General features: G+C 41.8%; 1 protein-coding gene across 1 annotated transcript in view; it reads right to left on the bottom strand.

Moving 5' to 3' along the window:
• Positions 1 to 3849: 3849 nt before the first annotated feature.
• Positions 3850 to 15506, bottom strand: part of LOC126092420 (acylglycerol kinase, mitochondrial) — an 83557-nt gene continuing 71900 nt past the window's right edge. The window contains exon 8 of the mRNA XM_049908006.1: positions 3850 to 4209. Coding sequence (XP_049763963.1) covers positions 4096 to 4209 — 114 coding nt within the window. The 3' untranslated portion in view covers positions 3850 to 4095. The remainder of the gene's footprint in view (positions 4210 to 15506) is intronic.

Here is a 15506-nt window from a genome sequence, read left to right as displayed (position 1 = left end):
GAGGCGGTGTGCAGCCTTGTCGGGAAGTGATGTTGATGGATGAAACAAGGAAACAAGCGGTTTGTGATCCGTAACAAGATGAAATTTTGAGCCATAGAGAAAAACACCAAACTTATGAAGAGCATAAATGATGGCCAAAGCTTCTTTCTCAATTTGAGAATACTTTTGTTGGGCATCCGTGAGCGTTTTGGAGGCATAAGCGATGGGTTGTTCCGAACCGTCAGAAAAACGGTGCGCAAGGACTGCACCAACCCCGTATTGAGAGGCGTCTGTGGCAAGAACAAGATGTTGGCCAGGTCGATAAGTAGCCAGGCACGGGGCCTGTTTCAGCATAGTCTTTAATTTCCGGAAAGCCACGTCACATGACGCGGACCAGTGAAAAGGCACGTTTTTATGCAACAGGCGATGCAACGGCTGAGCCACCGATGCCGCAGACGGTAAAAACTTGTGATAGTATGCTATTTTCCCCAAGAAAGCCTGCAGTTCCTTAACAGATGTAGGGCGAGGAAGGGCATCGATCGCAGCAACAGTGTGTTGAAGCGGACGAATACCATCCCGAGAGAGTTGAAACCCCAAGTACATGATAGATGCCTGAAAAAATTGTGATTTCTGAAGATTACATTTAAGACCGGCAGTCTGTAAGACATTAAAAAGTGTGCGGAGATTTTGAAGATGTTCTTCAGTGGTGGAGCCAGTGACAACAATGTCGTCCACGTAATTGATACACCCCGGGACAGGGAGCAATAATTGTTCCAAGAATCGCTGAAAGAGAGCAGGGGTGCTAGCAATCCCGAATGGCAAGCGTTGGTATTGATAGAGGCCGAAAGGCGTGTTAACGACCAGAAACTGCCGGGAAGCAGCGTCGAGAGGAAGTTGATGATAAGCTTCCGACAGGTCAATTTTAGAAAAATACTGTCCTCCAGCGAGTTTAGTGAACAGTTCTTCAGGACGGGGCATAGGGTAAGTGTCGATGAGGCATTGAGCATTTACAGTGGCTTTGAAATCGCCACAGAGACAAATATCACCATTGGGCTTAGCAACTACAACGACAGGAGAGGACCACTCACTGGAAGTGACAGGAAGCAAGACCCCTGAAGCAGTGAGACGATCCAACTCCTGTTTTACCCCATCACGAAGGGCCACAGGAATGGGCCGAGCCTGAAAAAACTTAGGCCGCGCAGTGGGTTTGAGCGTGATATGAGCTTCAAAGTCGTTTGCACGGCCTAACCCAGGAGAAAAAAGGGACGAAAATGTCGTCGACAAGGAATCCAGTTGAGCATAAGGAATAGCGTCAGAGAAAATATTGACAGAATCATCTATGGAGAACCCAAAAACGCGAAAGGCATCGAAACCAAAAAGATTTTCTGCGGTGCTCTGGTCGACCACAAATATGGGAACAGTGCGAACGACGGATTTGTAAGATACTTCAGCATTAAACTGTCCCAAGAGAGAAATCTTCTGTTTATTGTACGTCTGTAATTGCCGAGTGACAGGGGACAGGAGTGGAGAACCCAGCTGAAGATACGTCTAAGAATTAATTATAGTGCATGCGAACATCTCGACCAAGGATTTGGACAGTGAGGAATAACTTCCCTGAAAGGGAAGAAGTGCAATTGACAGACAACACAGAATCAGAATCAGTGTTACGTTCATGAACATCATGTATGCGGTCGGATTTACAAACGGAAGACACATGACCTTTCTTTTTGCAATTGTGATACACAGCCCAACGTTGGGGACAATCCTCGCGTGAATGTTTCGTAAAACACCGCGGACATGAAGGAAGTTGCCGGGGATTTTGCTGCAGTTTCTTAGTGGGTTGTTTATGGCTAGGCCGAGGCTGCGCGTGGGAGCGTACTGCGGCCACGTCGGCCGGCGGGGACGCGCCGCACGCGTCGTCAACAGCGCACAGAGGTTGTATTTCCCCGACATCACCCCACGCCTCTATTTGCGCCCCAGCGGCGCGAGAAATTTCAAAAGACTGCGCAATGGAGAGAACTTCATCGAGAGTCGGATTCGCCAACTGAAGGGCACGTTGCCGAACTTCTTTGTCGGGCGCCGACCGGATAATAGCATCCCGTGCCATGGAATCGGCATAGGATTCTTTGTGAACGTCAGTAACAAATTGACACTTTCGACTGAGGCCGTGAAGTTCAGCAGCCCAAGCGCGATAGGACTGATTTGGTTGTTTTTGACAACGATAAAAGGCAACACGAGACGCTACCACGGCAACACGAGAGGCTACCACATGCGTTTGCTTTTGAAAATAGACAGACAGAAGGGAGCACATTTCAGCAAAGGACAAAGACGCAGGATCCTTCAAAGGAGCCAACTGCGACAACAACCGATACATTTGAGGTGAAATCCAGGAAAGGAACAGAGACTTACATGGTTGTTCATCCGTGACATGAAATGCCACGAAGTGCTGTCGAAGACGTTTTTCATAATCAGACCAGTCTTCCGCCGTCTCGTCGTAAGGTGGAAAAGGAGGTACAGCCAACGACGAGAAACGCCCCGCATTGGACGCCGCGACGAAATCGCGAATCGCCGCTGTTAGAAGCGTTTGCTGTTCAAGGAGATTTTGCAAGAGCTGCTCGACAGTAGCCATGGAACCCTGTGAGTCAACGGTGAAAAGGAAAAATCCACTACCTCGTCGCCAATTTTTATATCTTCAAATTTAACACATTTTTCGGACAACACAACAACACATATAAGTCACTGAGTAAGTTGACCTGTGTACAAGTCGGCATTCGATTAAACACTGAGTCTCAGTCTAGCGGCCGCTGCTCGGCTGGCCGCTTAGGTGGCGCAGCTGCTGCCTGGCTGGCAGACAGCGCCGCATGTAGAGGATGTGCGTAATTGCGCGGCGGCACTTTGAATAATCGGCGAGTCACAACACTAACTCTCCTTCATACAATTTATAACAAGAGTTATGATAACCAGAAGCACTGCAATTGACTCATCTCTATAGACATATCGAGTAAATAGTGTAAATATTTGTTAAATTATAAGACTAATGAATAAAAAGGAATTAAGGACTAATAAATGTAATACTAAGTGTATCAGCACACTGCAAATATGTACAGAGCCCATTTGGTGTCAGTGAAAAATGTAATGTATTCTGTAAGGTGACCTACATTTCCCACAAAAAGCACTTCAAAACAAGTTTAATAAATTCTCAATCTAATTTATTTTAAATTTATGCCTTGCAAGTATTCCTGGAGACATGGAAATCAGCTGCAGCTGCTGCTAAACATAGCAGTTCATTTGCCATAGCAGAACTCCTCAACACAGTGATGTTCATAATACTGATTGAAATTGCTCGGCAAATTGATCATGCATGGGCTGTCAAGGCAAGCAACTGATTACAGGCACATCACATTAGATGGATTGCTTCAATTCATTGCTCATTTGTGGAGCCCTTAACAGGTCGCAGGAAAATATTGTGAATGGTGGTTTGAGAACCGTTACTTTCGAAGTAAATGTCCTTGACGCGGAATAAATTACGATACACAGGTGAGAATGTCCAATGGTTTTCTTAAGTAACGAGCATTTGACTCTCATTCAAAACTTAACACCGAGAGCCAGTCACATAGAAAAGTTTTGGACACAGAAGACCTGCTATCCATGCCATTATTTAAATTTTATTAGCACATTTGTGTTTGATATATCTGAAAGGGTAACACACTTTAAAAAAGGCCAATATAATATGTGAAGGCTTATCTTTTCTTTTAGTTATACTATGGACACTCTCTCTCTCTCTCTCTCTCTCTCTCTCTCTCTCTCTCTCTCAGACAGGCTTCGAAACTCCAGCATGAGAAAGGGAAAGGAATGTAATGAAGAAATGAATTAAAAGTATATTTCCAATATAAAATGAGATACAGTCGCATTGAGAATCTGTTTTAAGACTGTAAATTCATACAAATATGTAATACAAAAATCATTATTGGACATATATTTGACAAATTTGGGTGTGTTTGAAGTTAAGTTGCAGGAACACTGAACCTTGAATTAGGTGAATTTTAACTGCAAATGGTATACACACATCAAAATTTGAACACACATAGTTCAGTACTAAACTAATATTTTACCAGTTCACAATGCAGCCTCAGTCTTGCAAAATACAGAAACAATTTTTGGTAGAAGTGTGACATGCACTGGTCTCACTTCGTAATCTTCATTGTCAATGGACAGCATCTGGTCCTTACCCTGGAAGAAAAAAGTGGGTAACGGGGTTAAAAGAAAAGTCATTGTCCAGGACAGCATGGCAAGCTCAAAAATAATTATTTTGTAACTCAAATGGTTAAGTGCAATGACCAAACTGCTTGAACTTTTCATTTTTCTGTTTCTCATGCTTCCCTTCCTTGTATATCTTCATGCTTGCAACATACCTGTCAACCTGCGGACTAAATGATTAAGCCTGCCTTTCCAACATTCCTCAACCTCCCAAAGGAAGGAAGTAACAGGAAAGTGGATAGCTCCCCTCACTCCTTATGTGTCTCCCACCATTACCTGAAACTTTAGCTTGTGAACTTTAGGACTAGCCAGCCATTCTACATCGACATTGATACTCCCCAAATCCATCTTATGGTGCTTGGCAGAGGGTACCCGTACCACTACTAGTCACTGCCATTCCTGTTCCACTCGCAAACAGAACACGGGAAAATGACTCTCTATACATCGCCTTACGAGCTCTAATTCTCGTATCTTAGCTCATGGTCTTCACACGCATTGTATTTTGGAGCCAACAGAATCATTCTGCAGTCAGCTTCAAATGATGATTCTCTAAATTTTCACAACAGTGTTCCTTGAAAATAATGTTGCCTTCCCTCCAGGGATTCTGATTTCAATTCCCAAAGCATCTCCGTAACACTTGCGTGTTGTTCAAACCTACCAATTACAAATCTAGCAGCCCGCCTGTGAATTGCTTCAAATCTTCCTGTAATCCCACCTGATATGGACACCAAACAATCGAGCAGTACTCAAGAATGGGTCGCACTAGCATCCTACACCAGGTCTCCTTTACAGATGAACCACACTTTCCTAGAATTCTCCAAATAAACCAAAGTACCATTCGTCTTTCCTACCACAATCCTCATGTGCTTAGCAACATTAGGCCCAGATATTTAAATGATGTGACTGTATCAAGTAGGATACTACTAATGCTGCATTACAGGTTTGGCTGGCTGGCACACTCACCAGTATTTTCATTAATAATCTTGAACGTATGTTGTTCCAGACCTTGTGTGGAAGGCGGTATACACTGACGTGACAAAAGTAATGTGATACTGATATTCACAAATATAGATGGTAGTAGTATTGCATGCACAAAGTAGAAAAGGGCAGGGCATTGTCATGGCTCTCATTTGTACAAGGGTGATTCATGTGAAAAAGTTTCTGATATAATTATGGCCCCTGGACAGAAATTAACAGACTATGTACACAGAGTGGTAGTTGGAGCTACACACCTGGGCCATACATTTCAGAAATTGTTAGGGAGTTCAGTATTCTGAGAAACACAGTGTCAAGAGTGTGCCAAGAATATCAAATTTTAGGCATTACTTCTCACCACGGACAACACAGTGGCTGACAGCCTTCATTTAATGACTGAGATTAACAGCATTAGGGTTTTCAGCACTAACAGACAAGCAATACTGGATGAAATAACTGCAGAAATCAATGTGGGATGTACGAAAAATGTATCCATTAGGATAGGACAGTGAAATTTGATGCTAATGGGCTATGACAGCAGATGACTGATGTGAGTGCCTAAGCTAATAGCACAACATTGCCTGCAGCACCTCTCCTGGACTCGATCACATTGGTTGGACTCTAAATGACTGAAAAACTGCAGCCTGGTTAGGTGCTTCCTAATTTCAGCTGGTAAGAGATGATGGTTGCGCAGACCTCATGAAGCCATGGACCCAAGTTATCAACAAGGCACTGTGCAAGCTGGTGGTGGCTCCGTACTGGTTTGGATTGTGTTTTCATGGAATGGACTGGATCCTCTGATCCAACTGAACTGATCATTGACTGGAAATGGTTATGTTCGGCTACTTGAAGACTATTTTCAGCCATTCATGGACTTCACATACCCACACAATGATAGAATTTTTATGGATGACAATGGACTGTGTCACCAGGCCACAATTGTTCACAATTGATTTGAAGAACATTCTGGACAATTTGAGCAAATGACTTGACCACCCAGATCGCCCAACATGAATCCCATCGAACATTTATGGGTCATAATTGAGGGGTTAGTTCATGCACAAAATTCAGGACGGGCAACTCTTTAGCAGTTATGGACAGCTATAAATGTAGCATGGCTCAATATTTCTGCAAGGGACTTAAAATAGCTTGTTCAGTCCATGCCACATCGAGTTGCCACACTAAACCAAGCGAAAGGTGGTCTAACATGATACTGGGAGGTACCTCATGACTTTTGACACCTCAGTGTACTAAAAACAGTATTACACACTGAGATACATAATTCATCCCAGTGGTGGAATAAACAGGAAACATTAATTATCTGGGTCGTACTATTACACAATCCAGCAATACGTCTTTGGTCTCCCCTACCCCACTCCCTCACCTCCTGTAAAACAACCAATGCATACAGATGTAATTATGAATGCATATTTCTACAACATATCACACTGCAAGAGATATTTTCATTTCTGTGTTTTACTGGTTAATATGGTTACCATTATACCTTACAAAACAACAAAGGATATTAATATTCTTAAACAAAACATCACTAAAATGGCTACAGGATGAAAATTGATACAGACATAGCAAAAGACACAAACCTTGGACCTTGCTGAGGGTGGTTGCTTACATACTTGAAGATACGGGTAGCTGTCCATTTCATATGGTGGGTTAGAGCACTTGAAGAAAGAATTGGGTAGGTTGAAGTTAAGACATAGTGGGACTGCTGGAGTAGGTCTAATAAAAACAATGAAATAGGAATGAGGGTGAACTTTTATAAATAACATACTGAATGGATTACTGTAGCCAGAGTTCATACAAAGCAACAATCCATCACAGTGGTTCAAATATATAAGGCTGATTGCTCTGCAAATGATGAAGAGACTGAAATAAATGATGAGATATAAGACATTTTCAGTCAATTAAGGGATGTGTGAATTGGAAATCAGTAGTGACAAAGAGAAGAAAGGAGAGTGGGGCAAAATGGACTGTGGGAAATGAATGAAATGTGAAGCTGTCTCTTAGAATTTTCACAGTGCATAATTTAACTATTGCAAGTTGAAGACACTTGGAGACACCAGAAGGCTTCAGATAAATTACATAATGGTAAAACAGAGATTTATAAAACTGATTTTAAATTGGAAATCATTTCCAGGAGCAGGTGTGTACTAAGATCATAATTTATTAGTTGCAGAATATATATGAATAAACTGCAGAAAGATGGTTAATTAAAGAGATGGGACCTGAATGTGGCAGAACAATCTGAAGTAGTTGGATGTTCCACAGGAAGCACTAAGTATAGGCAGAAGAAATACACAAGGAAATAAATGGGTAGCATTGAGAGATGAAGAGAAGTAGTTATAAGAACATCAAGAGCTCAGATGGCAAGGCAGTACTAAGCAATGAGGCTGAGAGGTGGAAGGGCTATGTAAAGAAAAGAAAGGGCAATATTTTGGAAAAGAAAGAGGAAGAGGGTGAAGACATGTAAGTGATGTGGTAATGTCAGAAGAAGTTGGCAGAGCACTGATAGTGCTATGTAGAAACAAGACACATGGAGTAGGTGACATTCCTGCAGGATCATTAAGAGCCTTGTGAGAACCAATGATGACAAATTGTTCCACTTTATATGCAGGATGTATGAGACAAGCAAAATACCCCAAGCTCTGAGTAGTATGTAACAACAACAAAGAAGGCAGAAGATGACATGTGAGTATTGGCAAACCATCATTTTAATAAGTCAGGATTGCAGAGTACTAGTGCAGATAATCAACAGAAGAATGGAATGACTAAAGTGTAAAGTGGTGTAAACATTAGAAGTCAGCTGCTCTAGGCAGAGAGAGAGAGAGAGAGATTTGGGGGGGGGGGGGGGGAGAATGGGTTTTGCAGCATTGCTAGTATGCACCACTCTGTCTGTCCCCTACACCTCATGCTGCTCCAGCTGTTGACTACACTGGTGATTGGCAATGCTGGGATGAGCACTACACTGGACCACTGTTTCTGCTTCTGACTTCTCTTAGTAGAATTTATATGCTTGGAAAACTCTCTCTTTAACTTCTTATTGTAATACTTGTTGTGTTTACTTTATGCCATTCCTAATTAATACTACAGAAGAATGACACTACTGGCCAGTGGAACATTGCGTGATACAACGCTCCTTGACACTGCGCACCATCTGACTTCATAAGTGCACACCGTTATTGTGAAATCTAATCTTTGGGAAGATCAGTTTGAATTCTGGAGAAATACAAAAACACGCAAGTCAATAGTGACTGTACAACTTATTTTAGAAGCTACACTGAAGGTGGCAGGGGTAAAATACAGGGAGCGAAAGGCTATTTACAATTTGTACAGAAACCAGATGGCAGTTATAAGAGTCGAGGGACATGAAAGGGAAGCAATGGTTGGGAAGGGAGTAAGACAGGGTTGTAGCCTCTCCCCGATGTTATTCAATCTGTATATTGAGCAAGCAGTAAAGGAAACAAAAGAAAATTTCGGAGTAGGTATTAAAATCCATGGAGAAGAAATAAAAACTTTGAGGTTCGCCGATGACATTGTAATTCTGTCAGAGACAGCAAAGACTTGGAAGAGCAGTTGAACGGAATGGATGGTGTCTTGAAGGGAGGATATAAGATGAACATCAACAAAAGCAAAACGCGGATAATGGAATGTAGTCGAATTAAGTCGGGTGATGCTGAGGGTATTAGATTAGGAAATGAGACACTTAAAGTAGTAAAGGAGTTTTGCTATTTGGGGAGCAAAATAACTGATGATGGTCGAAGTAGAGAGGATATAAAATGTAGACTGGCAATGGCAAGGAAAGCGTTTCTGAAGAAGAGAAATTTGTTAACATCGAGTATAGATTTAAGTGTCACGAAGTCATTTCTGAAAGTATTTGTATGGAGTGTAGCCATGTATGGAAGTGAAACATGGACGGTAAATAGTTTGGACAAGAAGAGAATAGAAGCTTTCGAAATGTGGTGCTACAGAAGAATGCTGAAGATTAGATGGGTAGATCACATAACTAATGAGGAAGTATTGAATAGGATTGGGGAGAAGAGAAGTTTGTGGCACAACTTGACCAGAAGAAGGGATCGGTTGGTAGGACATGTTCTGAGGCATCAAGGGATCACCAATTTAGTATTGGAGGGTAAAAATCGTAGGGGGAGACCAAGAGATGAATACACTAAGCAGATTCAGAAGGATGTAGGTTGCAGTAGGTACTGGGAGATGAAGAAGCTTGCACAAGATAGAGTAGCATGGAGAGCTGCATCAAACCAGTCTCAGGACTGAAGACCACAACAACAACAACACACTGAAGGAACACAAATCGAAATTTATTGCAAGTATAGAATTAGAAAAAGCGTATGACAGCATTAAATGGAATACACTCTTTGATTACTGAACTTATCGGGGATAAAATACAGGGAATAAAAGATTATCTACAACTTGTATGGAAACCAGGCTGCATTTGGAGGATGTGAAGGGAAGGCAGTAGTTCTTGAGAAGGAAGTGAATCAGAGTTATAGCCTATCCTCAATGTTATTCAGTTTGTGCATAGAGGAGAAATCTGTGAAGAGAATTCAAGTTCAGGGTGAAGAAATAAAAACTTTGAAGTTTGTTGATGTCACTGTTATTCTGCCAGAAATGGCAAAGGACTTGGACAATAAGCTGAACATAATAGATTGTGTCTTGTAGGGAGCATACACAAGGAACATAAACAATAGTAAATGAAGAGTAAAGGAGTGTAGTTAAGTTAAATCTAGTGATGCTGAGGGAATTAGATCAGGAAATGAGTTTTGTTATCTCAGCATCAAAATAAATGCCAGTGGCTGAAGTAAAAAGAATATCAAGTGCTCTCTGGGAACACGTAGAAAATTGCGAGGGACACTCTGAAAGTATGTCTCATCCGTGTTTTTCATACTGATACTTTATTGCCAAAAACAAACACACAATGGCATCACGAACAATACACATACCACAATTTCTGACATAGTCGCCACTGACATTGAGAGATTTGTTGTAGCATACAGTCAGTTTGAAGAAACCAGTCTGGTAAAATTCGGTGCATTGTGAGACAAGAAACTGTCGCACAGCCCGCTTCATCTCAGCATTGGTTTGGAAGTGACGTCCTGAGAGTGTGGCTTTCTATGCAGGGAACAGGTGAAAATATGATGAGCAACGATCAGGGCTGTAGGTCTGGTGATCCAATCTGTCCTATCTAATGCGACAAATCTGATCCTATGCGAGTCTTGCCATGTTTGGTTTTGCAGTGTTGTACAAGAGTAAAACAACTTCACTCACGAGCCTTGGTCTCTTTCATCAAATGGCAGACCTGAGTTTGTTGAGGGTATTGCAGTAACAAAGCCACACTGATGGTCCCTTGCTGAAGGAAATCAAGGAGAATCACATCTTTTGTGTCCAAGAACACTGTGGCCATAACCTTTCCTGCATAGGGTGACACTTTGAATATTTCACTGGTGAACTAAGATGCTTCCACATCACTGTGTTGGCCCTAATTCAGGGTAAAGTGGTGCATCCATGTCTCATCACCTGTGATGATTCTGAACAGGAACTCATTTCCCTCTCGCACATGCTGCATCAAGTGATCGAGGCTGGCTCCCATTTTTGCACTCTTGTGATCTGGGGTCAGGGTTCTTGGCACTCATCTTGCAGACACTTTCTGGTAACCCAACACATCATGGAGCATGTGACATACCTGAGCATGGCTACATCTACATCTACATGATTACTCTGCAATTCACATTTAAGTGCTTGGCAGAGGGTTCATCGAACCACAATCATACTATCTCTCTACCATTCCACTCCCGAACAGCGCGCGGGAAAAATGAACACCTAAACCTTTCTGTTCGAGCTCTGACTTCTCTTATTTTGTTTTGATGATCATTCCTACCTATGTAGGTTGGGCTCAACAAAATATTTTCGCATTCGGAAGAGAAAGTTGGTGACTGAAATTTCGTAAATAGATCTCGCCGCGACAAAAAAGTCTTCGCTTTAATGACTTCCATCCTAACTTGCGTATCATATCTGCCACACTCTCTCCCCTATTACGTGATAATACAAAACGAGCTGCCCTTTTTTGCACCCTTTCAATGTCCTCCGTCAATCCCACCTGGTAAGGATCCCACACCGCGCAGCAATATTCTAACAGAGGACGAACGAGTGTAGTGTAAGCTGTGTCTTTAGTGGACTTGTTGCATCTTCTAAGTGTCCTGCCAATGAAACGCAACCTTTGGCTTGCCTTCCCCACAATATTATTTATGTGGTCTTTCCAACTGAAGTTGTTCATAATTTTAACACCCAAGTACTTAGTTGAATTGACAGCCTTGAGAATTGTACTATTTATCGAGTAATCGAATTCCGACGGATTTCTTTTGGAACTCATGTGGATCACCTCACACTTTTCGTTATTTAGCGTCAACTGCCACCTGCCACACCATACAGTAATCTTTTCTAAATCGCTTTGCAACTGATACTGGTCTTCGGATGACAGCATCACCTGTGAACAACCTAAGAGAACTGCTCAGATTGTCACCCAGGTCATTTATATAGATCAGGAACAGCTGAGGTCCCAGGTCATTTATATAGATCAGGAACAGCAGAGATCCCAGGACGCTTTCCTGGGGAACACCTGATATCACTTCAGTTTTACCCGATGATTTGCCATCTATTACTACGAACTGTGACCTTCCTGACAGGAAATCACGAATCCAGTCGCACAACTGAGACGATACCCCATAGGCCCGCAGCTTGATTAGATGTTGCTTGTGAGGAACGGTGTCAAAAGCTTTCCGGAAATCTAGAAATACGGAATCAACTTGAGATCCCCTGTCGATAGTGGCCATTACTTCGTGCGAATAAAGAGCTAGCTGCGTTGCACCAGAACGATGTTTTCTGAAACCATGCTGATTACGTATCAATAGATCGTTCCCTTTGAGGTGATTCATAATTCACAGTGTAGATGTCACATCTAACACCACTGTGTGCCTGTACCTTAAAACAATGTCCTGTACTCTAGCAATGTTGTTTTCACTTGTGAATGTGGAGGGACGTCCTCTTCGACCTTCATCCTCCCCACACTAACTACTTTCGCTGAATATGCAACCTAACGACCAACCTTTTGCTGAGACATGACATCTTCACCATACATGGCCTATAGGTGTTCATGGATGATGGACATACTAGTTCCACATGCCCGTTCATACTGGATAACAGCAAGCACTTCTGCTGGTGACCACACTACCAGTATATGTCTGTCTGCCATTGTGTACTCAAATAACCTTGGGCATGGTGGTTTGCTGCTACTCCTCTCTTCTTTGGCACTGTGTGCACATGTCATTCCCCCTCTGCTTACGTCCCTTCTGTCACTGAACCGGCAATGGGTGTGCATTCATATGGTGTTTGTTTGTATCACCTAGTGTGCCATCTTCTCTTTCAAAAACAATGACATAACTTATTTTCAGAACATCTCATATATTCTTGAAAAAGACAGTTGTTATATACCTGGACAGTAGCATTATATGGAAGTGAAATGTGGATGATAAATGGTACAGACAAGGAGGGTATACAGGCTAAAAACTTGTCAAGCTGGGGATAGGAAACTTTATTTATTAACTAAAGACAGAGATACATTGATAGAGGACATCCTGAGGCATCAAAAAACAATTGTTTGGCAATGGAAGCAAGTAGGGAGGAAGATAGGCAATATCTTAGTGGGAAAATGCTTAAATATATTAAGCAGGTCAAAATGGATAAAGGTTACAGTAGTTATGCAGAGATAAAAAGCCTTGCACGGGAGGTACTAGCATGGAAAGATGCATCAAATCACATTTCAGAATGAAGACATAACATTGTGAAAACAACCAGGAAAAAATAAAACCTGTGGGCCACACACAGATAGCAACAAAGAGAAGCAGCTTGATAAGATAATTAAGCGTGTTAACATGACATACCACAGAAGTAATCCATAAAAGAATCTACAGTTAAATGTTAAAGTAATCTTCTTGTCTAATCACATTTTGTGGTTGCTGTGAGGCACAAAATTATAGATTATAAGAATAAGTTTCGAAATCTGGCTTACATAAAATAAAATTTCTATATTGTAAGAGTACAGACCAGGCATCCCATAGCTAAGAAGCCACATTTTGGGAACACAAGTCAGCTTTGCAGATGCATATGGAAAGTCGTCCATTTACTATTTCAAATATAGAAAGACTTCTCACAATTCTGAATTTTTTAAGTGTAGATGACTGCTGCTTCTAAATATTCCAAACAAGCAATCTTAGTCCAATCTGTCTTTTTTCCTCTGTGTGTGAGCCTAATACAACAGCTCCATTTTCATCATCAATATGTTCTAAAGGCTAGGCCTTTTTACTGCAGACATATCTGTCTCTCCTCTGTTGAGCATTTCTAGTCAGTGTACTGTTTTAATTTAAGTGAATTCACATTATTCTTCCACAGCCTTCCTCTTCTTTCTTCCCTAAAACTGTTCCTTCCAATGTGGTGGTCAAGAATTTGTTGTGACATATCATTACGGGTAAAACTCAATGGGACTCAGGGCAAGTAAGGCTAGCAACCTGCTTCCCTGGTACTTTAAATATGATGCTGGCAACAATCAGAGCAAAATGCCTTGGACCTTTGGAGGTGACGGAGTCCCACCTCTAACTGACAAACCAGGGACTCCTAAGATACGACTCGGCAAACAAATGGTAATGAGATGGGGAGCTATTAATATCAATGGGGGCTACTCTGGGAAGAAGGTAGAGCTGGCAGAGGCTGCAAGTAAGATGGGGCTGTACGTTTTACCTGTTAGTGACATTAGGGTAAGGGGTGAGAAAGAAGAGGAAGTGGGAGAATACAAGGTCTACCTGTCAGGAGTCAAATTAGGAATAGCACAATGGGGTGTAGGGCTTTACATCAGGAAAGAAATCGAACTCAGCATAGTTGCAATAAGGTATGTAAACGAATGACTGATGTGGATAGATTTGACAGTGTCTAGCAAGAAAATTAGGATTGTGTCAGTATATTCGCATTGTGAAGGGACAGATCAAGATAAGGTGGATAGTTTTTATGATGCACTCAGTGATGTAGTTGTTAGAGTAAAAGACAAGGACAGTGTTCTGCTCATGGGTGATTTTAATGCCAGGATTGAAAATCGAACAGAAGGGTATGAAAAGGTTATGGGTAAATTTGGAGAGGATATGGAGGCCAACAGGAACGGGAAACAACTCTTGGATTTCTGTGCGAGTATGGGCTTAGTAATCACAAACTCCGTTTTTAAACATAAGAACATTCCGCAGTATACTTGGGAAGGCAGGGGAACCAGATCTGTCATTGACTATATAATAAAAGATCAGGAATTCAGGAAGGCTGTGAGGGACACATGTGTATTCAGAGGATTCTTTGATGACACTGATCACTATTTAATCTGCAGTGAAATTGGTATTGTGAGGCCAAAAGTGCAGGAGGTCAGGTCCATATGTAGGAGGATAAGAGTGGAGAAACTTCAGGATAAGGAAATCAGGCACAAGTACATAAGAGTGATCTCAGAAAGGTACCAGTTAGTTGAATGTAGTCAATTACAGTCATTGGAACAGGAATGGACAAGGTACAGGGACACAGTACTAGAAGTGGCTAAAGAATGTCTTGGAACAGTAGTGTGCAAAGGTAGGATGAAGCAAACAGCTTGGTGGAATGACACAGTCAAGGCAGCCTGTAAAAGGAAAAAGAAGGTGTATCAAAAATGGCTACATACTAGAACTCAGGTAGACAGAGAAAGTTACGTTGAAGAAAGAAACAAAGCTAAACAGATAATTGCAGCATCCAAGAAGAAATCTTGGGATGACTTTGGAAACAGGTTGGAGACTTTGGGTCAAGCTGCAGGAAAACCATTCTGGAGTGTAATTAGCAGTCTTTGAAAGGGAGGTAAGAAGGAAATGACATGTATTTTGGACAGGTCAGGAAAACTGCTGGTGAATCCTGTGGATTCCTTGGGCAGATGGAGGGAATATTTTGAAGAGTTGCTCAATGTAGGTGAAAATATGATCAGTAATGTTTCAGATTTCGATGTACAATGGGATAGGAATGATGATGGAAATAGAATCACATTTGAGGAAGTGGAGAAAATGGTCAATAGACTGCAGTGCAATAAAGCAACTGGGGTGGATGAAATTAAGTCGGAACTCATCAAATACAGTGGTGTGTCAGGTCTTAAATGGCTACACAGGATAATTGAAATGGCCTGGGAGTCGGGACAGGTTCCATCAGACTGGACAAAA

Source organism: Schistocerca cancellata, chromosome 7, assembly GCF_023864275.1.
Source record: "Schistocerca cancellata isolate TAMUIC-IGC-003103 chromosome 7, iqSchCanc2.1, whole genome shotgun sequence".
Taxonomy (NCBI): Eukaryota; Metazoa; Arthropoda; class Insecta; order Orthoptera; family Acrididae; genus Schistocerca; species Schistocerca cancellata.
Note: the sequence above shows the minus strand (reverse complement) of the source record. Positions and strands in the feature narration are given on the sequence as shown.